The 25,626-nt window shown below is 46.2% G+C and overlaps 1 protein-coding gene across 1 annotated transcript in view; it reads left to right on the top strand.

Moving 5' to 3' along the window:
• The first annotated feature begins 1,145 nt into the window (after positions 1-1,145).
• Positions 1,146-25,626, top strand: part of LOC122154992 (neural-cadherin-like) — a 41,939-nt gene continuing 17,458 nt past the window's right edge. Inside the window, exons 1-17 of the mRNA XM_042808648.1 lie at positions 1,146-2,022; positions 9,901-10,095; positions 10,662-10,887; positions 10,972-11,176; positions 11,719-11,830; positions 14,592-14,841; positions 15,031-15,173; positions 17,128-17,300; positions 17,610-17,778; positions 18,907-19,077; positions 20,917-21,089; positions 21,194-21,361; positions 22,023-22,272; positions 22,931-23,058; positions 23,901-24,087; positions 24,237-24,380; positions 24,958-25,241. Coding sequence (XP_042664582.1) covers positions 1,146-2,022; positions 9,901-10,095; positions 10,662-10,887; positions 10,972-11,176; positions 11,719-11,830; positions 14,592-14,841; positions 15,031-15,173; positions 17,128-17,300; positions 17,610-17,778; positions 18,907-19,077; positions 20,917-21,089; positions 21,194-21,361; positions 22,023-22,272; positions 22,931-23,058; positions 23,901-24,087; positions 24,237-24,380; positions 24,958-25,241 — 3,855 coding nt within the window. The remainder of the gene's footprint in view (positions 2,023-9,900; positions 10,096-10,661; positions 10,888-10,971; positions 11,177-11,718; positions 11,831-14,591; positions 14,842-15,030; positions 15,174-17,127; positions 17,301-17,609; positions 17,779-18,906; positions 19,078-20,916; positions 21,090-21,193; positions 21,362-22,022; positions 22,273-22,930; positions 23,059-23,900; positions 24,088-24,236; positions 24,381-24,957; positions 25,242-25,626) is intronic.

Here is a 25,626-nt window from a genome sequence, read left to right as displayed (position 1 = left end):
TAGGTGAGAGTATAGGGGATGCACTCAAACCTTGGGGCAGTGAGTTGCCCCTTGCTGGATCCTTATGGCCAGCTCTGTGGTGTTGCAGCAAACCACTGCTGGAAGTGGTTGGGTTCACAGCCCGTCTTCTCATCCTGAGCATCCCGAGAAGTGGGCAGGAGCCGTCAGCCCATTGCTTTCCCAGGACACCACAGGATGTGGTGACCCAGCTCTGCTCATTCTCAGCACCAGCACCTGGCTGTCAACTTTGCTGGGTGTCCACAGTATTTGCCCAGTGCTGACTGCAACTGTACCTGGCACTGGAGCACAGTTTTGCTTCCAGCCTGGGTGCGTTGTCACTGACGTTACAGCACAGCTGCCTGGCCGTCAGCTCCTGCTGCAGCAACCAACATATAAATGTGAGCCCCGTGTAGCCAGTTGCATGCAGAGGCTCAGCAAAAGGATGCTCCCAAGCTGTCCCTGGGAGAAAGCAGATTTTGAGCTGCATGTTAGCAGGAGTGGGAGGCTGCTGGGACCTGTGCTTAGAGGAAATAGGTGACCTTCATTTTGGTGAGTGGTGGAAAGTCATTGGCCTGGGGTCACACTTCTAGTGGTAGGATGGGATGTAATGGCCTCAGTTTATGTCAGGGGAGGTTCAGGTTGAATATTAGGAAAACATTCTCAGAAAGAGCAGTGAGGAAGTGGCACAGGCTGCTATGGGTAGTGGGGAGTCACTGCCCTGGAGGTGGTCAGAAACTGTGGAGATGGTTAGCAGGCATGGTGGGGGTGGGCTGCTGGCTGGATCTGACTATCTTAGAGGGTTTTCCACCCTTAATGATTCTGTGATTCTGCTGATTGCGTTACAACCACCACGGTGATCCCATGCCCAGGTTGCTTTCTTCAGGTGTCAAGCAAGCGGTGCGTTTGTTTCCCTGACTCGGTGGGACGGCTTCAGTATCGCACTCGAGCAGCACGCTAATTCTTTCCCCGGGATATCCCTCCCAGAGACTAAAACGTAGTTGGGGCGTTGCGATGACCTCGCTCGAAGCTTCCGATAGGACGCGGCTGCGGGCAGATCCCGCTTCACTCAGCCCCTCCTCGCTGCCGGGGGTGCGGGCCGGCTGCACGTGGAGGGGCTCGGAGCCGCGCCAAGCCAGCTCGGTGCGATGCTGGGTGCGGGCGGGCTGCTGCTGGCCCTGCCGCTGCTCTGCGGGGCGGCGGCGGAGCCGGGGGCTCCCCGCCTGCCGCGCTTCTCCGGCCACGTGCCCGAGAACAGCCCGGCGGAGACGCGGGTGCGGGGAGCGCGGGTGCCGCTGTGGGGCCCCGGGGAGCCTCTGCAGCTGCGGCCGGGGGGCGAGCGTGAGGAGCTGGAGGCGCGCACGGTGCGGCGCCCGGACCGGGGAGCGCGGACCGAGTACAGCCCGCTACTGCGAGCGGCCGTCCGGCCCCGGGCAGCACTGCCGCGCGTCCGCGTCCCGGCTCGCTACGACCGCCGCCCGCGCCCGCCGCCCGCCACGCGCCTGGAGGCGGCCGAGGCGTCGCCGCAGGGCGGCGAGCTGGCGCGACTTCGCGCCTCGGACGGCGACGAGAGCCCCGACGCGCCGCTCACTTACCGTGCCTGGCCGCCCGGTGCCGGAGGCCGCCCGCTCTTCGCGGTGCCCCGCGGCGCACGGGTGCCGAGCGCGGACTCGCCGCCGGCGTCACGCCGCCTCAGCCTCTGGGTGCGGGCGCGGGACCGAGGCCGTCCGCCGCGCCCGCCGCTGGCCGTGCGCGGCCCGGGCGAGCAGAGGAGGCGGCTGCCGCGCTCGCCGTCCCCCGGACCCCGGCGGTACTCGGCACGGCTGCCCCCGGGGGCGCGGGTGGGAGACACCGTGTTCACGCTGCCGCGGGGCCGCGACACCGACGGGTGGTTCGAGCTGGCGGCACCCGGAGCCGCACCGCTCGGCGTGGACCGCGCGTCGGGGCGGCTCTACCTGCGGCGGGAGCTGCCGGCCGGGGGCGGCGCCGAGGCGCTCGTCAAGGTGCACCGCAGCGCGGGGAGAGGTAAGGGCGGCCGGGCCGCGGGGAAGCGGGCTGGGCTGTGCTGGGCTCTCGGGGCTGCGGGAGAGGAAGTCCGGGAGACCTTATCGCTTTAAGCTGCCTGGGAGGAGGCTCTGGCGAGGTGGGCGTCGGTCTCTTCTCCCAGGTAAAAGCCGTAGGAGGAGAGGTATAATGGCTTGAAGTTGCGCCGGGGAGGTTCAGGCTGGATATTAGGAAAAATCTCTTCTCGGGAGGAGTGGTGAGGCACTGGCACGGGCTGCCCAAAAAGGTGGTGGATTCACCATCCTGGAGGTGTTCAAGAGTCACGAAGATGTGGCACTCAGGGATGCGCTTAGTGGGCATGGTGGTGATGGGCTGACGGATGGACTAGATGATGTTTTCCAACCATGATGATTCTATGATTCTCAGCCAAGACCCAGCCAGCACTGGAAGCTGTCTAGACAACGTGCTGCCCGGTGGCCTTGCTTATTTTGAACACAGCAATTAACCTTGTGAGTGGTGGTGTGTAAATCAGACATGCTGTCCTCTCCAGTGCAGCTCTGTGCCATGTATTTTCACCCGTGTCTGTGCACAGATAATGTATTGACAAGGGATGAGCCTCGGGGAGAAAGGAGTTCAATGACCAATCGGGACAAGGTCGTTTTGATGCTCTTTTGAGCTGCTTTTAAAATCAAAACTATTCCATAGCTTTGCCCAGGGATGAACTGAAGCTCTCTTTCTTGCAGTTTATGTAACACAATCAGAGCTGGAGGCTTCTACTATCTTAAAATGTGAGCTGTCTGAAGCCAAGCAAAATTTACTTGTGCCTGCTTATCATTTCTCCTTTCTGTTGCCCCTTACCAAATATAATTAACAGTAGGTGACCCGCAGGCACTGGAACAGGTTGCCCAGAGATGCGATGGGTGCCCCATCAATGGAGATGCCCAAGGGGCTCTGAGCAACCTAATGTAGCTGTAGGTGTCCCTGCTCATTGCAAGGGAGTTGGATCTGTTGGCCTTTAAGGGTCCCTTCCAACTTCAATGATTCTGTGATGCTAAGACACAGCACTCGTGCTGCACAGCTAAAATACTGAAATGTGTTCTGTGTACGGAGTTCCACAACCTCTTGCTTCCCAACTCACTTGGTAGCACAGATGGGCATAGGGTTACCCTCACTGCTGTGAGGCTCCATAGCTAGTCCTATGGAAACACAGCTGATAAGAACCATTTCCAGCTGTAACTAAAGCCAAAGGAAATAGACCATAGCTCTGACCAGGGAGCCTGCAGCTCCTGATTTTTGGGTGGTCCTGTGTGGAGCCAGGAGCTGGACTGAATGGCCCTTCTGGGTACTTTCCAACTTAGGATATTCTGTAATCCTGTGACACTGCTGCAGGACAGGATGTCTGGAACATGGACACAAACATTCTCTGTTTGTCCATGAAGGGCAGCTGGGCAAGCACACGTGCTGCCTTTGTGTTTGGAATCCAAGGCCAGGATGGAAGGGAGCTTCATCCCCTCCTTCATCCTCTTTGAAGGTTGTCCTTACTCATGTGAGCTGAGGCCTCCTCAGCAGCATTTCATTAAAGTTTCCGTGCTAAAGCAGTAATTTAGTGCATTTCTGTCCAACCTTGAAGTTTCTGCCTGAGCAGTGAGGTAGGTATGCTAGTGGGAACTGTCAAAAATTTAAGAGAAAGTTTGAACAAATCCTTGAAACATGTGGCCTTAGGAAATAGGCTGATGGAAAGAACTTGGGGTTATGCTCCTGTAACTGTACAGTTCTTGGTGGCTTATGTATTGCTGACTGAGGGATGGACCTGAGCATAAGGTGTGTAAGCTGCAGTCAGTGCTGTATGCCTCCAGCTGCTGGCTTATATCAAATGAGTTGGTGGAGCTTTGGGCGGAGCAAACAAATGGAATAGACGAAAGCTTTGGGAAAGGAAGAGTAGCAAAGTGATAGGGCTGTTGGACTCAATGATCCCTAAGGGTCCCTTTCAACTTGGGATATTGTGTGAGTATAATTCTGTGTGTCTGTGGAAGGGGAAGAGGACACCAACTACTTTCACTGTAATAGATGTCGCTTAAGAGGAGAAATGTGGTGACCTGTTGTATAGGGACAAATACAATATTACAAGGAGGGCAACAAAGCTGGTGAGGGGTCTGGAACACAGGCCATATGAGGAGAGGCTGAAGGAGCTGGGAATGTTCAGCCTGGAGAAGAGGAGGCTCAGGGGAGACCTCATTGCTCTCTATAACTTCCTGAAGGGAGGTTGTAGTGAGCTGGGGGTCGGCCTCTTCTCTCGTGTCATTAGTGATAGGATCAGGGGGAATGGCTTCAAGCTACGGCAGGGGAGATTCAGGCTGGACATGAGGAAGTATTACTTTTCAGAAAGGGTGGTCAGGCACTGGAATGGACTGCCCAGGGAGGTGGTGGAGTCACCGAGCCTGGGGGTGTTCAAGGAAAGACTGGATGTTGTGTTGAGGGACATGGTTTAGTAGGAGCTATTGGGAATAGGTGAACAGTTGGACTGGGTGATCTTTTAGGTCTTTTCCAACCTTGGTGATTCTATGATTCTATGATTCTACGATAGGAGAACACCAATGAGAGAGCAGACTAAATTCCTTAAACCTTGCCGACTGAAACCTGAAGGGCAATCCATATTGGGTACATGAAGAAATGTGTCCCAGAAATGTCACCAACTGATGGCAGCAGGGTGGGCTGCACTGGTGCTGACTGGTTAACCAAGGGAGGAAAGCCATTGCTGCTGAAACAGCTGCTGATGGGGCACTTGGCACTGTTCCTCATCAAGGTGCACTGTGGCTGCAGGCTTTTGATCCACAAACTGATGTAATGCTTTGTATGTCTTCAGGGAAGCAAGCACACCCATTTCTGTAATGCTACTGGTAAGGATATTGCCCTGCCTTCAAGATATGGAAGATGTGGTCGTGGCTACGTACTGCTGTGGTGTGCATCGGGTGAGGTAGGGTGTTACAAGGGGATACAGTACCCCTGAGCAGTGTATCCACTGCTCAGTGTCCTTAGGATATCTCTGAGAAATCACATCTATTCATTATCAGAAACTTCACCCCCCAAGCATCTCTCATGGCTGATTGGAGCAGAGTTGACCTGGTACTTCCATGACTGCATTGAAACCACCCTGCACAACTTTTCTTGAGAGAGTTGGAGGAAAGAAATGAAAAAAAGGAAGGATTTGATTCCAGGGTGTTACCTGTGCCATGAAGCTGTTCCTCTGCTTCTCCCCACAATGGGAAGGGCAGCAAAGGTGGAGCATTGCTCACCAGTCTGCTTGTCAAGACCACATGAAAACTGATTTCTCGTATCCGTTCCTTCAGGGGAAACCCTTAGTTGGCCATTTTCTGGCCAGCTGCTTTCCTAAAGCTTGTAGGAACAACCCAGCAACCAGATCCTAATGCTGTTTGGGCAGGAGAGGGTGGGCCCAGCTGGCAGCGAGACTGTGTGAGCATCACTGCTGTAGGCTCAGAGGTATTTGTAAAACCAACAATGAGTGCTGCTGAAAGATTAATTGCTGCTATGAGGCATGTTGTTGGAAATGCAAGTACTCTGTAAGTATATTATTCCTGTGAATGCTTGTGTCTGGGGGACATTTCTGGAAGGCACAAAAGTACTCGCGGAGGAATTTTCATGAACTGTTTCCATCTATATCTTTTTTATTTTTTCTCATATGCAATGCTTTTCTTCCGTGCTTTTGGGCACTGTGTAGTTGCTGAGGACTGGGTTGCAAGTACCTGGGGGCTGTTAGAAAGCAGATTTATGAGACGTGTGACACCTCAGGCAGCACTGGAGTGGTGTGACTGATCATAACTGCAAAAACAGGTGGATGCAGATTGTCCCAGTCTTCTATTGAAGTGTGGTTTTAAAGGCAAATGCACATTTCCTGCAAGCTGCCTGCCAAGCATTTTACCTTACTGCCTCAGCAGCTGCCCAGCCTGCAGCCTGAGGGCAACTTAAGCCTATAGAAACAAATGAGTGCCCCTCCACTTGTTTTTCCTTTCTGCTTCAACCAAAACACTATGATCTTCCACAGTTTTCAGTCTGTTCAACTCCATTTTTAAAAATTGCTCCTGTAAAGTGCATTTCATAAGGAAAATTGTGGATTTACAGGACATGCATTTATAGGATTCTAGAGCCACTTTTCTTTCTTTTCTTTGTGTGACATTTGAGATAGACATTTATTAGCTTATTCAGCACAGCAGGTGTTTCCTGGCCATTACTTCTTTTTCTTTAATTTGAGGAAAGCAGGTCATTTGAGGCTAATTTTTCATTTCAGTCCTGAAGACTGCAAGCCTTCCTCAGGCTCGATGGGGCTGACAGGAGCTGCACGGGTTCTTGGAAGGGTTCAGCAGAAGTTCCTGCCCCTGCCCTGTGACATCGGGGCCCAAGAGCATGGCAAGGTGCTGTCTCTTACATTCAAATAGTTTATTTTGCCACAGAGAATGTAAACAAGACATAAACTACCATTATTTCTCAGATGTGAACATTTTTTTACTTCTCAGTTTGTACAAGGTTTCTATTGTAAACCCACATTAGTTGGTGTACTTCAAGACCTCATCTCAGGAAGAGAAAATCACATCTATCACATTTCCTTCTTCTGCTTGGGAAAGGAAAATGATTAAATTGGACATGAAGTTGATACAAGTTTGTAAGAAAAGCCATTTGTATTTTAAAAACCTTTTCCAAGTCTTTTCTTCATGTTCTTGTTCAATGGACAGAATGCTCTTCGTCACTTGGACAGTGAGTTCTCCCTGTCCTTCTGTTTGCTGCTCTCCTGGGGCAGTTATTGGTACAATTGCCCTCTGAGAAATTATTTTGAGTTTAGTTTAAGTTCCTCTTGCTTAAGTTCCTGAGGCTGGTTTTGCTGCTGCCAAGCAGCCTCATCCCTGATGTGCTGTTCATAGCATCATAAAATCATAGAATCACAGAACCACAGAATCACAAAATCCATAGGGCTGGAAAAGGCCTCTAAGATCATTTAGTCCAACCACCAACCCAACCAGCCTTTGCCAACCCTTTGTTGTTATTTGTAACCGAGGAGTAATGCTGAAGCCTTGGGGACATGCTGGTATAACCATGAAAATCAGCCCCTTCATTCTGACTTCTAGCTGGATCGTACCAAGGCTCTTATCCAATTGCATGGTGTCAATCCCAGTGTTTTATCCCATTGGTAGTCTTCTTCACAGACTACAGAGCCTGTTTTCCTGGATTGTTTGTTTTCTGTAAATTCGTATTGACAAAACGGGTGAGCTGTTGCATTTTGATTTGATAGGATGCTGCCGTTGTGACAGGGGAACAAAATAAAACATTATTGATTTCAACGACTCGATCTGTTAATGGCTTTCCAGTTCTGACAGCTGAAAAGCCGATACAAAGCTGGAAAAAAATTATCTTCCTCATTGGGACTGGTTTTGTTGTATGCCTTTGTTTGTTGTACATCTGGCCAGCAGAGGCTCTGTGTGGTTGTGTGGCATCTGCCTTCTTTGGGCCCATACCTGGGGAAGAGATGGGTCTGAGAACTGAGAGCAGCTCACGTGCTGAGCAGGAGGGATTGAGGCAGGAAAACTCAGCTAAGAACTGCTAAAGGGAGGTGCGTGCCTCGCGTTCAGGCATTCTGAACATGAAGTGCCTCATCTTTGCTTTGCCAGCACCACAGCGTTCTGAGGCACTTCCCAGAGCTGTAGGTCCTCTTGGGTGCTGGAGGGGATCATGCTTCTGGACACTGTGATGGAAAACACTGCAGCAATCAGGCTGCTGTGGCACTGCTGCTTCTGCCAGTGAAGCCCCTCTGTCCACCAAGAAGAAAAGGCAGAAGTGGCTTTTGCATCACCTACTTGCCTTTTTAAAGAACTCGATGCCTCTTCAGAAGGATGTTGGGATCTGAAATGCTTAGCTGTTTCTTTTGAAGCTTTGGTCATTATAAAAAATAATCAGTATATTATTTTGGTTGAAAATTATGTTTAATGGACAAAGATCTCAGTCTTTCTGAAGGTGAAAGCTTCCTTAGAATCAGTAAAATCTTTGAGTTGGAAGAGACCCTTAAAGGCCATGTAGTCCAACTCCCTGCAATGAACAGGGACACCTGCATCTACGTCAGATTGCTCAGAGCTCCATCCAGCTTGATCTTAGGTGTCTCCAGGGATGGGGCATCCATCACCTCTCTGGGCAACCTGTTCCAGTGTCTCACCATCCTTACTGTAAAAAACTTCTTTCTTACATCCAATCTAAATCCCCCCTCTTGTAATTCCCAGTCCTGCTGGGCTCTGTTTGCACAAGCAAATGGGACATGAGTGAGTTCAGATAAGAAAATTATCATTAATTTGAGCAATACAGTTATTTCCCTGGATGTTGTCTTGAACTCAATGCAGTGTATTCCTGTGTATGGGTTGCGCCTTTTTTTGTTTGTTTGTTTTATTTTAATGAATAAGGCTTATGTGAAGGGCTGATATTTTGGTGTAGTGGTGTTTTTTACAACTCTTTACAGCAGGATCTTGTTACTGATTCTATTTGGTACTCGCCAAATGTTGCTGGGTATGGGTGGGCTGGTTAATGTGTCTGTTTCTCAGCCCTCCTCTCAGCTGTGAATGAAATATTGAAACCTGGAGCAGCACTAGTCATCTCCTAGCCTGTGCTGAGGGCTGAGACTTGCCTTTTGCTGAATGATTGCAGAAGTTTCTTAGGATAATGTGTCTAACGAATGTTCCCATTTATTCAATGTTGGTAGTTTACAAAAAGAGAAACTGTGTAATCTAAGAATTTACTCTAGCTAAAGAAACCCTGTCTTAAATTATTTTAAATACTTCAAAAACTAAACATTCAATTAAGTCTTTTCCCTCCTGGGGGCAATTGTCTCAGATGAATTTGTCCAGACCACATTTTTACTGGTGTAAGACTGCCCATAAATGCTAGTCTTCCGTGTTGGGGGATATCTCTGTCTGTGGGTAGTCTTTTGTTTGGTATCTGATCTCTGAGGTCTACAGTTAAGATTTGTTTGGAATTTCTGGCTTCTTTCTGACCTTCAGTTTTGCTCACATGCTGCTTTCTTCTTCGGTCCAACTTAAAATTTGGTTGTGTTAAAGGCAGAGGTTGGGACCTCCTGTGTGAGACATGTGGATACCCAGGTGTGCCTGTCTCTTCTGACAGTGCTGTAGACCCGTAGCAGACCTACAACCTTGAAGCAATTTGTCCAAATACCTGACCATATTCTGTCAGGCAGGCAATACACATCTCTCACATTGATTTCTACTTTTCTCCCTTTCTGCACTTAGGGTCTGGTTGTTGAGTTTTTGGTTGGTTGGTTTGTTGTTGTTTTTTTTTCTTAATTATTATTATTATTATTTTTGAACTTATTTTGTGTATTTAATGATCCGAGGACAGATATAGACTGGGCACAGAATGGATTGAGAGTAACCCTGAGGAGAGAGACTCATGGATGTTGGTTGATGAGTGCTCAACATGAGCCAGCAGCATGTCCTTGCAGCCAGCTGTGTCCTGGTCTGCATCAAAAGTGGTGTGACCAGCACGTGGAGAGATTTATGCTGAATCCATTGAAAATAAAATGGTCAAATTTCACCTGGGTTTAGATAAATATACATTTTAAATTGTTTAATGGCTAAGTGGTGTAACTGGCACAGTGTTTAACATGCATATCTAGTTAATTTCTATCTATTATTGAAAGTATTTTCAAGTAGTTGTTAACTGTACTTAGTGCACATCAAGCCTCAAAAGTCCATATGTGAACTGAATTCTTCGTGCATGCAATAGGATGAATGTGACGAGTGATTCAGTTTGGTTTACAGCTGCTGAAGGATCCAACCGTAAACACTGCTGATGAGTCTGTGAAGAATCTGGCAGTATGTTCATCTTTTGCAGACGACAACTGGTACCTCTGCCACGTGACCCTCCTGGCCCCAGAAGAGGAGCTCCTGTCCTGGGCCATGTACCCATACCCCTACCTGGCACGCGTTGATCCAGATGCGCGGAAAGGCACTCCTGTCTATCGGCTTGCTGCACGATACAGCAACAGTGAGAACACCAGTGCTGGTGTATCTTACACACTGATTGCAGGTAGGTCTAGTCTGAAAGAAGTGATGAGCTTCTGCAAACCTGCAGATTTTTCCTATCGGTTTCCCATATTATCATTTCAGTTGATAGATTTTACCTCTTGGGAGATCCTTATGGATACAGCAGGTGAAGAAGGTGGAGGTGCTTTAAGAAAAATAGATGTGTGGATGGGAATTTTCCTTGCTTTCCCTGGCTTCTATTTTGAAAACAAGTGGAGCCTTATATTTTTTATTCATTCTGTCCTCTTTTACTGTGCACCAGTCAAGATAACATGGTGTGAGTGAGAACAAGGAGGGGGAAAAAGAAATGAATGCAGGGATACAGGTAAATGATTTGAGGGTAGCTTACTTTAAAACAGTGAGGATGCAAATGTGGATGCCCACCCCTAGAGGCACTCAAGGCCAGGTTGGATGGGGCTTCGAGCAACCTGGTCTAGAGGGAGGTGTTCCTGCCTATAGTAGGGGTTGGAACTAGATCCCCAAAAGTCCCTTCCAACCCAAACCATTCTATGATTCAAATGTTCTTGTTGTGGGGCGTTTTTCATACCCGCTCTGTGTGTACATTGGTAGGTGGCGAAGAACGATTTCAGGTTGATGTGGATACTGGGATTATCATGACCACGGGCTTACCTCTGGTGTGGAACGAGGAGTACGTGGTCACAGTGCAAGCCTTGGACGAGTATGGCAACAAGAGCCCCTTTGCCTCCATCTCCATCCTGGTGGGCTCCCGACCTCCACAGTTCACTAACATGTCCTACAGTGTGTTTGTCCCTGAAAATACACCACCAGGAGAAAAGTAAGTTCTGCTTTGTTAGGTGAGCTGTCTCACCTGTGTCAGGAGTCAGCTTGGAGTGAAACACTATTCTCCCCCTCTTTACAGAGTGGCAGTGGTTGAGGCTGTTTCCTTTCAGAACCAGCCCCTGTCCTACTCGCTGCTGACTAACCCCAGTGGGCTGTTCACTGTGAGGCAGGAGAGTGGCGAGCTCCTGCTCACCCACCCCGTGGACTATGAGGGTGAGCACCACCTTTACCACCTCCTCCTGAAAGCCGTGGAAGCTGGGAGCGCACTGAGCAGTGTGACTGAGGTACGGGGAGTGTTTCACTTGCCACCCGCTGTCCCATCCATCTCTGTCACCTCATCACCTGAATGATCTACCACGTATAGAGAGGCACTGGAACATGTTGCCTGGAGAGGTGGAGGATGCCCCATCCCTGGAGGGGCTTTGGGCAACCTGATCTAGATGCTGGTTGAAGAGAAGTTGGACTAAATGGCTTTTAAAAGTCCCTTCCAACTCAAACAATTATATGATTCTATTCTATGAAGGTAGATGGTGCTTGAGGGGCAGGTCCTGTGGTCAAGGCAGAAATTTGGACTCTTATATGAGGCCAGTTTAGGCTCCAGAAAAAAGAAATCTTATTGTTTGGCTATGAATTTGCTTCCCATAAGCTTGGAAGTGGAGGTGGTAGCACTTCTCAGTGCTGAGGGCATAGTGCAAGGAAATGTTTAATATTACTGCTGTCCCATCCTTAAGCCTCCATTGAATGCCCAGATTTGTCTGGAGTGAGGTGCATGTTTTCCTAAGCATAGAAAACGAACTTATATCTCAGCGTGTCCTTTTTGTCTCAGGTTATGGTCCACATCACGGATGAAAATGACTGTTCTCCTGAATTCCAGAACTCCATTTACAGCAGGGACAGCATTCCCGAAACCATTCCCATCGACACATCTCTCCTGCAAGGTGAACACCTTCCTGGCACCTCTCACTTCAGCTCAGGCTTCCCAGGGCCCCATCCAACCTGGTCTTGAGCGCCTCCAGGGATGAGGCACCCACAGCTTCTCTGGGCAGCTTGTGCCAGGGCTTCACAGTCTTCTTAGTGAAGAGTTTCTTCGTTATATATAATCTAAACCTACTCTCTTTCAAGATAGTATCCTGCTGACAAATTAGAGCAGTTGGAAATAATTTTAAACCCCAAGTTTCAACCCAAACTTCAGTCACTTTCAAAATACTGTGGTTGCACAAGTAAGGACTGAACTTGGGTGATGGGGCATGTCTTGTCTCACTCCATTAAAGAAAAGGAATAGAAGTCTGTTCCTCAAACTGATGTCACTTAAACACCCTCTATCTTAGGTGTCCTCAGATCTGACGAGCCAACTGTGATGCCACACATAGCACAGAGATGCAGTGCTTAAAACTCAGGCTGAGATCGCAGGCTGGTGATAAATTGTGTGAGAAATGGATGAGTACCAAGGCAAGACTCAGTGAAAAGTACATGTGTTGAAGATGTCTCTTTTGAAGACAAGGATGTAGTTTTCCACCATTTGAAGCTGAACATGCACAGGACACAGTGGGGATAATAAGCTTAGTCTCCCTTGTGTGATGATATGCTGATAGCAGGGCTGCAGGGAATGCTTTCCCTGGAAACTTAACAAGAAAGCAAACAGCTGCAGCTCATGCTTTGGTCTAATGGCTCACAGGAAGAAATAAGTTGCCAGCTCATCAGCTGCTGAAAGTTCTCAAGTATGTGATTTTCTTTAAAAAGGTGAAAGCTGTTCTCTCCATGAGACCTTTAAAGCTGATCAACTGTGTGGAAAAAGTGTACGCTCCATATCCAGAGCAAACAGAATGGCAAAGCTGTGCAGTGAGGTTTACAATTGCCACACTGAGTGAATGTCAAGGGAAAGAGCTTGAAACAGAAAGTGCTTTGTGTAAATACAGTGACAGTAAAAATGGGCAACTTGGTCACAGGGCTGAGCAGCATCGGGAGCAGCTGCGAGGGAGGGACAAGTGCAGTCACCTGCACATGGAGCTGCTAAGCCTGGCTGCTGATGCTAATACCACTTCAGAAAAGAGCAGCTCTTACCTGGCTGTAGTTCCTGAAGGACTAGGAGGCATGTAGCAGCCCCAGGTTGTCCTGCAAAGAAAGAGAAATGCGGATTCATGGCAGCCTTTGCTGTGCTGAGGCTGGTTGTTCTCCTTTGCTGGTGTAATTGTTCAACTGCACTGCTGTACTAGCAAAGTAGGGCTTGGAGTTGTAGCTGTCAAATTCAGCCAAACTAGCAGGCTTTGATGTGTAGTTAGCATGCAGTAAGCTAGCACACAGCATGGGCAAAGCTAGCTCAGACTTGCTTGCACTTGCTGCATGAGTCTCAAAATACTTTTGCAGTGCAGATCAGTTTGTAGGATGAAAAGGAATGGAATGGGAATGGAATTCCCTGTTGCTATTGGGAAGCAAGAGATTGCTTTGCAGTGAGTAAGCATCATGTTCCCTGCTTGCCAGGAAAAATAGAAGAGTGTGATCAGTGAGCATGTAAAACATGTTTTAAGTCAGTAACATGGTTACATGTCAGTAACATGGTTACATGTCAGGTCTTTAGAATAAATCAGAACTGTCCACATCAAAGCTGCATTACACTTTATACTTTTCTTTCTAAAATAGACACTTTGCCACAAAATTTAAGTTTTATTTCACTTTTATTTCTACTTTTCTCGGGTTTTTAATAGATGTAGATCTTCAGTGCAGCAAGAGTGGTTAACTCCATAGCCTTTGCTCTCGTAGTCATAATACAGCCAACCATTTATTTACTCACAGCAGAATTTTGAGATGTGAAACGAGAAGTTAGAACCACCATACACTGAAGTGAGTAACTTCCCAAAGGCAGAGGTGGTTGGTCTTTCCTTTTGCAGATAAGTAGCACAGTATTTCACTGCTCTTTTTCAAATCCCTCTCTTCTCTTTTTCTGAGCAAATCTGCTGATCACTCTGGGTCGCTGCCTCTGCACCCCATAGAGCTGTCTGTTGGAGTGTCAAGCACTGGAGTCACTCCTATGCCTTCCTCAAGCCTGTTGGCTGCTGCAATGGCCACACTTGTGTCCTGCTGCCTGCAAGAGGAGGTGGTTTAGCACTGGTGTGGATATGACCTGAAGCCTTGCTGTTTGAGGAGGAAAATGGCAGGGTAATTAAAGAGCTGAGCTCCTGCTCTTACAATCACTTGTGATACAACATGTAAGCCCTCTTTGTTCTGCCAATTTGCTGCTGCTGAGCAGATGGGACGCTGCCGTACTGAGCAAACACTTGCAAGGAACGATGTTTAATCACTCTTTATACCTTGAAGTGCCAGGTAATTAAAAAGTGCTTTAGCTGTAACATAGCTGGGAGCTAATTAAATGGGAACGGCATCCCCTGAGAGAGCGAGGACACAGTTTGTGGCTGATAATGCTCTAACAGTGTGTGTATTGATTGCGTGGTAATTACTGGTGCTGAGTGCTGCTGGCACAAGGCAGGCTGCAGTGCTGGGCTCGCTCTCGCATTGCTGCTGGGATGCATGTGGAACAGAACTGTTGGCTAGCTTCCCGCTGAGTTCCCTTTTGCAGCAACACAGCTTTCACAGAGAAAGCAGTTTAGTACAAAATCTGTTCCAAAAGAAGTTTACTAGGTGGGAAACAGCACACCCAAACCTTTTCTGTGGCATGACTGTTCTGCTAAATGTGTTCCCTGGTAGTGCTTGCGACAGACTGTGACTCTGGCCCCAACTCGGAGATCGCTTACTTCATCCAGAGCACTGATTTTTCCATCACCCACCACGGCGTCATCAATTCTAACCAGAGGCTGAACTTTGAGCGAGCCAACCACATGTATGAGTTTGTGGTGATCGCCGTCGATAAAGGACAACCCCCGCGGACAGGAACCGCGTCGGTGCGCATTCGAATGGCCAACGTGAATGATGAGGCACCCGTGTTCTCCCAGCCCGTGTAAGCCTGCCTGAACACCCACATTGCTTTGTACGGATGCTGTTCATGTGTGTAACCTTGATAAAACTTGACTAAATAGGTTGGGTTTTTTTGTGCATTTGTAAGTACCAGTGAAACCAAAGGGTGATGTGTCTGAAGAAAGGCTTTGGAAGCTGGTACTGAATGTGATTGCTCCCTTTTGTGCCTCAGTTACAGAACGTTCCTCTCGGAAGATGCTGGTCCCAGTACCTTAGTGGCTACTGTCCGGGCCATGGACCCCGATGGAGATGCGGTGCTCTATCTAATTGCTGGAGGAAATGAGGAGGGCAATTTTGAACTGGATAGTCAGAAAGGTAAGAGAGCTTTCATGGCACAGCTGTAAGGGAATGCAAGTACCTGGTTTAATACTCTCAGGCAGATGTTCACAAAGGCTTTGAAAATTCCATCATCAATTTTCCTGTAACTCTAAGTCCACATCCTTTTACTATTTGTACTTTTACACCACTAGCATACAGCAGTTACCTCATATATGCACATCTGGGAGATATAATAATTCTAAGCAGTCTTTTCTATTTTAATTTCCATACTCCAAACACAAAGTTAGCATGGGAGAAAATGGATCCTGAAAAGAGAACGGATTTTACTTAAAACGAATACAGTGCAGGGCTGCTGAGTCACTATAGCCTCGTTTCTACTGTCACATAATAAATAATTTCTTACCTTAGTACTAGTCCTTACGTTGCTTAAATGTCTGCATTTTGAATAAAGTATGGTACTGTTCAATAAAGGAGAAATAACTGATTGGCTTCTTTGCAGGTACATCTGTTGATGTGTTGAATGCACAAAACAAGCATGTTTTGAAACCTTGAGAAAAAGAATAAAAAGAAAGATATTTTCACTGACTTCTCAAGCTGTAACAGTGGGGACATGGGGACAACCCCTCCCCCGAACGTGTAGGAAGTGTTTAGGAACAACAAGATCTCACAGAAAAACTACACCTGGCCTTCATTTTCTTCCTTTTATGTCCATTCTTCTCCAGCATTCTCTCTCCTGGCTCTCACAAAAAGGGGGAAACATTTTCTTTCTTGTGAGGAAAACCTGAGAGGGCTGGGGAAGAGAGAGTCAGGAGGAGAAAGAGATCCAGACTGACTTCATATCGGCCTTCCAATACTTGAAGTGGGCTTATAAGAAAAATGGAGAGAGACGTTTTCCAAGGACAAGGGCTAACGGTTTGGAACAAAAAGAGCTTATGTATTGCTTAGGTATAGGTGTAATAAAGAAATTCTTCACTGTGAGAGCAGTGAGGTCCGGGCACAGCTGCTCAGAGAAGCTGTGGGTGCCCCATCCCTGGAGGTGCTCAAGGCCAGGCTGGATGGGGTCCTGGATTGAGCTGGGAATGTTCAGCCTGGAGAAGAGGAGGCTCAGGGGAGACCTCATTGCTCTCTATAACTTCCTGAAGGGAGGTTGTAGTGAGCTGGGGGTCGGCCTCTTCTCTCGTGTCATTAGTGATAGGACCAGGGGGAATGGCTTCAAGCTACGGCAGGGGAGATTCAGGCTGGACATGAGGAAGTATTACTTTTCAGAAAGGGTGGTCAGGCACTGGAATGGACTGCCCAGGGAGGTGGTGGAGTCACCGAGCCTGGGGGTGTTCAAGGAAAGACTGGATGTTGTGTTGAGGGGCATGGTTTAGTAGGAGCTATTGGGAATAGGTGAACGGTTGGACTGGGTGATCTTTTAGGTCTTTTCCAACCTTGGTGATTCTATGATTCTATGATTCTATGGACAGCCTGAGCAGGTGGGGGCAGCCCTGCCCATGGCAGGAGTTGGAGCTAGGTGGTGCTTAAGGTCCCTTCCAACCCAAGCCATTCTGTGATTCTATGGTACCGTCTACTCTCTACTGACTCTGCTTCATTGCTCTGCCAAAAACCGTAAGAAAGCACCATATTCTGCAAGTGAAGATGCTTCATATCAGTTAGAAAAAGCTCTTTGATTATGCATGGTTGATTCGAATATCAGCCAAAATTTGGAGAACTTGTCCAAGGGCTGTGTTGGCTGATATGATGGCTGATGTGATCCAGTGATAACTGAGCTGTGCTTTGCAACCAAGATACAGTGGCAGGGAAATATGACGCTCTATTTATTTTGCTTGTTTGTTAGCACTAGTGTGGATATGAGCTGAAGCCTTGCTGTTTGAGGAGGAAAATGGCAGGGTAATTAAAGAGCTGAGCTCCCGCTCCTAAAATCACTTGTGATACAACATGTAAGCCCTCCTTGGTAAAATAAAGCACTTTATGCTTCCAAATGCAGGTATCATTAAGCTCCGCAGAAGCCCTGTGCCCAATCTGAAAGGACCTCAATACATCCTGAACATCACTGCAATAGATGACAATGCCTCCGGGGGACCCACTCCTCTCAGCAGTTTTGCTGAGGTTATTGTAGGAGTTAATGACATTAATAACAACAAGCCTGTCTTCAGAGAGGTAAGATGTCTTCCTGCAGGTGTTTTCTTCCCATCCATAGCTGGCCTTATAGATTCTTCTTGGCGCCTGGTGAAGGAAATGTGTGAAACAGAACGAGTCTATAATTGAGCACATTTCTTTGTGCTTACATAGACAAGTCTTCATTCTCTTTTTTTCTTTTTTTTTCATCTTTCTTCCTTCCAGCTTGATTTCTTTGTGACTATAAGTAATAGTTTTCTTCTGAGTTCTTCTCAGATGTGCTGCCACTGCGCAGCTAATTCACACGGCTTGGTGTAATACATAGGGCTGGATGTTTGGGTGTGTTTTTAGTGCACTTACTACAGTGACAGCACCTGGGTTCTGGAGAACCAGCCTCCGGGCACGTACGTGCTGCAGGTAGAAGCCTACGATGCAGACCTTGGTGTTAATGGAGAGGTGAAGTATGGGCTCATGCACCGTGATGGAGCTTCCCTGGGCTTCAGCATCGATTCGGACACAGGTCAGTGGCTTTTGGGTTGCTGAGTTGAAATGAAAATGCCATTGTATTGCAGTGAGAATGCCGTGGTCTGATTGTTGGGTTAACTGTAACAGCTTATACAATAAATACTGAAAAGATAGACTAGGTGGAGAACTATGCATATTGATTAAATTAAGATTATAGTGATTGAAAAGACAAATTAGGTAGGGCAACAAACCCCTGTTCAATACGTAAACGTATTGAAACGTAAAAAGCTATTTTGAGTCAGTTCTCTTCCTACTGAACCAAGTGCAGCTATAAAATGCATGATAGAATCAAACAGCTTGAGTGTGTACTTCTCTTCAGTGGGGTTTACAGTTCTTTAATGTAGATTACTTATCAGTTCATGCACAAATGGGAAGGACAGTGTCATGTGTACAGAGGCAAAATGTTCATACCAGAAGGTGACAGTGGCAGATATTTTTGATGCCTCTTGGATGAAAGAGTTCCTGTAGTCAGATCAGTCAGGTGGGGTATTTGTGTGTTGGTGTCCAAACTCGGGGAGCTGTCAACAGAGAAACACAGTCCTTATCTTAAGCATAGCAGAGATGTGGGTCTGGAAGTAGTCCCAAGGCCACTTTGAAGGCTCACAACCAGAGAAAAAGAGCTGAGGCTGGGAGAGGGTTGGTCAACAGAGAGGAAAAGCTGTGGACTGGGAGAAAGTTGTTCCACTTACTGACCGACAGCATGATTCTATGTCGTTGTAATCTGTTCAGCAAGGTTTCCACTTTCGAGATGACCTTAATATCACTTAAGATTCCAGAGCAATCACGAGCTAACTTTGAAATATTCAGTTACCCGGACTATTGCTGGAACATCCCTATGGGACGTCTTGATGAGGAGACTGGGCAATGGGATAGCCAGGAGCTCAGACTGAAGCCCCTTAGGGTGCAGCAGGAGAGAAACCTGCTGTCTGCTGCTGGTGTCCAACAAGTAAAGGAGGAGAGACAGAACGTGTGGTTGATCCTGCTGGGGCTGTGCCTTGCAGGGTTGGTGTGGGTTGTGCTGTGAGCAGTTGTAGCTCTCTCCTGTAGAGGAGCAGTGGGGGCCCTTTCTGCAGGCTCAGTCCTGAGGCTGTGGCACGCAGACAGGAGGTGTCTGTGTCCTCAGGGGTCATCACCACCACGCAGAGCTTTGACCGTGAGGAACAGAGGGAGCACACCCTATCTGTCACCGCGACGGACCAAGCACAGGAGCCGCTGATCGGCATCTGTCAGATCACTGTTTTGATCGCTGACGTCAATGACAACGATCCCAAGTTTGAGAACAGTCGCTACCAATGTGAGTGATTGGTTAACCACCTTGTCCCAGTGCTATAACATGAACCTGTTCGATAGTTCCTAATACCGATGACAAGTTTTCAGGTCTTTCTTTGCTGCCAGCTGAGTCAGTTACTGCTCATCTCATTGCCAGTGCAAGTAGGCAGAACTGATCACTGTTCTAAGTGTTTTATTCAGTGCAATACTCTTAAAAACACTGACTGCCTTCAGACCTACAAACTATGCAAATCTGATCTCTCTATTTTCTGTCTTTCCCTTGCCCCATCTTTCTGCACACTGATGTTTTGTTCAGTATCTTAAAACAATACATGATACTGTAGCTGAGAATTCACCAACCCTGGCTAGAAGAGCAGTCATCATCTTTGTCTCCTTGATAGTGTGCCCCTGTTCAAATGGTTTGGAGTGATATTAGATATATCTCTTGTCAAACAACCTGGAATCCTTGGCTTGTAGTCTGCAGGTGGCTGTGAGCCCTGATCCTGGCTTGTAAGTATGTTGTCTCTAGCATCAGAGAGGCCAGAATCTTTTGTAGGAGTCAAAAAGTTGAATGCTTTATGGCAGGATTTTATCATGAAAAAGTGACCTGCTGAGAAATAATCTAAGTATATGTCTATTGAATCTTAGAATCATACAGTGGCCTGGGTTGGAAAGGGCCGCAGTGATCATCTAGGCAGTCCTTTGGGATGGGGAAACTGCAGACAACGAGGTCACTCTATGTGTAGCACTTTTCCAGTGTCAACAGCTAAGTAATCAATGTTCGTACGTCACAGAATTAAAAATAGCTTCCTTTCCAACAGGATCAAATGCCATTAGTCATAGGTTTCTGTTCTTCTTGGAAGTTGCTGGTTCTTTATTTCTGTGCACTAGCATATTAGTCAAATCCCTCGTTTAAGCCACGTATCTTATAAATCTGCATGAAATGAAGGCATTAAATAAATGCTTAACTCTGTGCAGTATGGATGGCATAGTAATTGCTAGTTATGCCAGCAGCAAGTAGAAGTACGTGAAATGAGAAAGAAAGACCCTTCCAAGTAACACAATGCTTTTTTTACAATGTGATTTAACAGGATTTGACTATAAAAGTATAAACCTAAACACAAAGAAAGGATATTTTACAGTGTTTCTTTGTAATAAATTCCATTTTCATTAATCTACTTTAATGTCAGTAAATCTCTTCTAAGAGTAGTTCTGGCTGTACTGACACACTGGGGACATGAATCCTAGGCCAACTAAACATCCTGGGGGATAAGAGAAGCTAATTAAAGCTCAACTTTGTGTTCATGGAGTGGTGGTGGTTTATAATTTTACTGCCCTGCTGCCACAAAATGCAGATATTGAGGGAGAAAAAGCAGAAAATATGAGCTCACTGTTTTATGAATACTGAGTGGTACTGATTTTCCCAGCTCGAAAATGCCTAACTGTGAACTATTTCTCATAACTTTTTTGGGATCCCTGCTAGGAATCAGGAAAACAAAACAAAATTACTCTATGCAACTGTGCACCTTTTCACTGTCATGTTTTCGGATGACAGTTACAAAAGCAGATTCAGAGAAGGTCTGGTCTGCCTCAAACCATTGGCACAAAGGCGCTGCCTCTGCTGCAGTCAGTTTGCTGGGAGCAAGGAGCGAGACCCGACGCTTCCTGCTCTGCCATCGCCCCCTGCCTCCCCTTGGAGGTGCTACTGCTCACATTCAGCACCGATTCGAAACACAGAGACCTTCATGATGCCAGGCGCAGAGGGACAGAAGCATCTGGGAGCTGTAAGAGTGACAGTCCCCAGAACTGTCCTGACAGAGGCTAGCAGAACAAACCTGCTGACAGTACCTTTCTCTTCTCAAAGATTTCCTCAGTGAAGACACTCCCATAGGGACGAGTTTCCTTCGTGTCACAGCTCATGACAGTGACCAAGGTGTGAATGCTGCCATCACGTATTCCATGTTAGCGCATCAGGTTCAGTACTTCCAGATCAATCCCAGCACAGGCTGGGTGTATGTGAACCACCGGATCTCCCAGGTAATGACAGCTTGCTGGAATGGAGCAACCCCCAGACCCATCACAGAGGGTCTTGATTTGCACAAAATACTTTGCAAATATCCTTCATCTTCTTCATTTCGTAGACAACACGCATTAGTCACTATGTTGTAGCAACGGATGGGGGCAACAGGAGCAGCGCCATGGAGCTGACCGTAAGCATCACCAACGCGCTCAGCCAGCCACCCTGCTGGGAGCAGAGCAGATACTGGGTAACAATCCCTGAAAACACCATCCGTGACACCAAGATAGTGGTATGTTATGAATACGATTGCTTACCTCCCTCTTGTTTTCATTTTGTCTTCCTTTGTTGTGCTCCCTCTGCATCCATGTCAGAAACATAGAATCATAGAATGGTTTGGGTTGGAAGGGACCTTAAAGTCCATCTAGTTTCAACCCTCTGCTGTGATCAGGGTCACTTCCCATTAGACTAGGCTGCCCCAACCCCCACCTAACCTGGTCTCAAACATTTCTAGGGTTGGGGCATCCACAGCTTCTCTGGGCAAGCTACATCACTGCCTTAACATCCTAATAGCAAAGAATTTTTTCCTAATATCTAATCTAAATCTACCTTCTCTTAATTTAAAACCATTACCCCTTGTTCTAGAACTACATTTCCCTGACAAATAATCCTTCCCCAGCTTTACTTTAGGTACTGCAAGGCTGCTATGAGGTTTCCTCAGAGCCTTTTCTTCTCTAGGCTAAACTATACAAGCAGGTACGTTTGTTTTTGATTGAAGACCTGCAACAAGCCTAAATGTTGTGAAATGAAATTCAGATCTTCAGAATACACCTTAACTGTTTCTCTTGTCAGTTGTCCTAGTCGTGCGTGCATGCACTGTTCTCCCCATCAAACTGAACGCTGAACACTTCCAACCCTGTGCCAATGCACATGGTGGCTCTTTTCTCCTTCAGACCATCAAGGCCATGTCCCCTCTTGGTGATCCCAGGGTTACGTATAACCTGGAAGAGGGTCAAGTTCCAGAGACAAACATGCCAATTCGTTTCTACCTGAGGCCAAATAGAGCTGATGGATCTGCTTCTCTTCTTGTTGCTGAACCACTTGACTTTGAGACAACCAAGTTCTTCAGCCTGGTAGTCCGGGCACAGAACGTGGCGATGACTCCTCTAGCTTCCTTTACCATTGTTTATGTTAATGTAACAGGTAAGCATTGCTGCTGTTTGAACAGCTCATTCAGAACACTATTCTCCTTATTTTTGCTCTAATACCATGAGTTAAGGTGAAGTACATGATATTACAAACTGCCTAAGAACAATTTGTGCATTTCTGTCCTATCAAAGGAAATTGAACAGTCATAAAAAAGCCTGAGACATGTTGTAAGTACAACTAGAAGATGTGGAAATGTAGTAATGCAATAATGGTGTGTGAATGTTTACCCACTGCTAATGCTTGTTTGTATAAATGTAAGCACAAAGAATTCCTTTTGATAGAGGGAGAAATCTTATAAAGATTCCCAAATTATCACTGGAAATATTCTTCTCTGTAGAAAAAGTTACCAGCAGGTTAGCTTTTTGCTTCATATAAGATGTTTAACTTTTTCATTACATTCATATTTTTTTATTTAACACTGTGGTAAAAACAATTTAAATGGAAATGTCCTTACAACAGGATCAATTTTCAAAGATTTGACCTAACATGCCATATAGAAAAATCTCTCTGTAAGGCTCTGCTCTTACAAAACCACATAAACCTAAGTCCAGTTTTTCTCCAAACAAAATTATTAGTTGTGCGGAAAAAATTTGAATAAATAAAGATGTTCCAGAAGACTTCAAACATTATCTGAATCCATCATCTTTTGCAGATGTCAACGATAATGTTCCATTCTTTGTGTCTTCCAACTATGAGGTGTCTGTGCCAGAAGGAGCTGATGTTGGCACATCGGTGGTTCAGGTTTTAGCAACAGACTTGGATTCAGGTCTTCATGGACAGGTTTGACCTTGCATCCAATTTTTTTCCTCCCAGTAGGCAAGTTTTGATATTGTAATTAGTGAGAGTGCACAGGCAGCAGATGTCAAGAGTAATGAACTATAAGTGCTTTTTACAGCACATTTGTCTAGCATGTGTCTGGGTCTGATGTGCATAATGTGGGGTGCAGGCAGAGAAGATGCTGTTCAGGATCTTGAGATCCTTTGTCATATCAGGTCATCCTGAACTAGCAACCATGGCAAAGCACTGCTGTGTGATTCTCAGGATTGCTCCCATGACACGATTCCAATCTCTTGGCTCTTTAGTTTAAATAGCTTTTCATTTAACTATTATTGTTGCAGAGACCTGACTCTTGAAGAAAAAAAAAAAAAAAAAAGCAGTGTTATGATGGAAACACACATTTTCTGTGCATTTTCCTGAGCCTTTTCTAAAAATCCTACAAATCTCTTGGGACTGAACCCAAACTATTGATTAGCTCTGCTTATTTGATACCAGAAGCAGTGTGGGTTGCCTGAAGTCTGGGAGGCACCAGGAAAAGTGTTGCTCTGTACTTTCTGTTACTTACAATATTTTTTAATTGACTCCTACCAGCCAATGTTGGAGGGGAGATACTGTGCTAGATGGACTTTGACATGATTGCTGCAGTTGTTCTGAGAATTGTATTGGATTTTTTTTTTTATTTTGAAATAGAGAAAAGTCTTCTCAAATTCTGTCCAGCTGAGAGCTTTTTCCCATAGAGCATTGCCATCTTGCAGAGAGACACAGAAAGCTAGTGAGGGAGAGAGAGGTCATGACATGAAAATGGAAGTGGAAAATGTAACCTGCCTTGACTGTTTTCCTTTTAGGTTCGCTACTTTATAATGAAAGATGCTAGTGAGGACTACCAGTTCTTCACCATTGAACCTGAGACAGGAATTATTTCCACCCAAGCATCTTTTGACAGAGAGAAAAGAGCCTCTTATTTGATTGAAGTTCAATCTCAGGACTCTTCAAAATCTGCCAGACCTGGTGTCCATGGGCAGCCCAACACAGGTAAAACTAGTAACAAATTCTATGTTGGGTAAAGAGATCAGAAATTGGGTTCCTTAGCTTTACTAGACTAGGGAGGTATGTGAGCTGTCTGGAATAAGGTGTTTCACCTCTGCCTTTCTAGTGTGCTTGTTCATCTTACATCTCCTTAGACACAGCCTATGTAAGGATTTTTGTTAGTGACGTGAATGACAATGCCCCAGCATTTCCTCAGCCGGTGTATGAGGTCAGCGTAGATGAAGACAGGGATGTTGGAAGTCCTGTTGTGACAGCAACAGCAGATGATCGAGATGAGGGTGAGTGGTCTTGCCCTGCGTGTCTTTCTCTTTAAGTCCTCTTGGTATTCCTAAGTGTTGTCCATAAGGTTGTTTCCCTAGTGGTCAAATTTACAGGTCGAATGTTCTCAGATGAATTCGTTCTCAAAATAGAGCAATGCCATTATATTTTAGCACCATCCAGTGGTAAAAAAAGAAACCAAAAAAGTTAAGGAATATTGGCACTTGAAGTAGAAGGTTAAGGAAACCCTAAGCAAAAACAGCTTCTAATATTTTAATTGTGTTTTACCTTTTTATTTTAAGTGAGTGAACAATAAATTAGAGGCACACAATTCTTCTGTTATCAATAAACAGGGACTTGTCTGTGACTGCAAATCGTATCTGTGGCTAAAAATACAGATCTGACCCCAAATCTCCCATACACATACCTTTCAGATTACATACATGGATCGTTCTGTTTGTGATTGTGTTTCCTGCACACTCTGTAACAGCCTTTTCTGATTTGAGTGAATAAGGTTTGAGTCAGGTACATGTCCACTCTGTAGGACTGAACTGAAGAGGGAGCGTACGGGCCATGGTCATTTGCTTTCTCTTGTAGGTGCAAATGCCAAACTCAGGTATCAGATCACATCAGGAAACACAAAAGGTGTTTTTGATGTGGAACCTGAGGCTGGTACTGTCTTCATCGTTCAGTCTCTGGATTATGAAGAAGAACAACATTATGAGCTCCAGCTCGTAGCATCTGATGGAAAATGGGAAAATCACACTCTTATCATCATCAATGTTGTCAATAAGAATGATGAAGCACCAGTCTTCACTCAGAATGAATACCACGGCAGTGTCCTGGAGGAGCTCACAGATCTGCCTGTACTTGTTCTAAAGGTAAAAGAGTTTGCATGAAGCTGAACAAAACCTGACTTTTTCTTCCAGGATTGAGCTCGGGATGGTTCAGTCCCATCCATTCACACAAATAGAAGGAGACAGTTTCAAGTGAGTAAGCCTTGGTAACTGGAATTTAGCTATCAACTTTCTGTGAACAAGAGAATAAAGAGAGCCTGGTTGAATCTGTGTGAACTTTCTCCCTTGACCATCACAAATGTTGAACAATAATCCTTACAAAGCAAAGGAATGTTTATTTGAGCTCACGCATTTAAGTTTGCAGAGACACACATACCTCATACATTTAAGTTCACAGACTCTTTAGCTACACGTGCTACAAAATAAACATTTACATGGAATGTTCTTTGACTGTGGGACTCGGTCATCT

The sequence above is a fragment of the Centrocercus urophasianus genome, unplaced genomic scaffold (assembly GCF_019232065.1).
Source record: "Centrocercus urophasianus isolate 14NV4802_14NV808 unplaced genomic scaffold, USGS_Curo_1.0 seq_11, whole genome shotgun sequence".
Taxonomy (NCBI): Eukaryota; Metazoa; Chordata; class Aves; order Galliformes; family Phasianidae; genus Centrocercus; species Centrocercus urophasianus.
The sequence above is the reverse complement of the archived record's forward strand: the minus strand, read 5'-3'. Positions and strand labels throughout refer to the sequence as shown.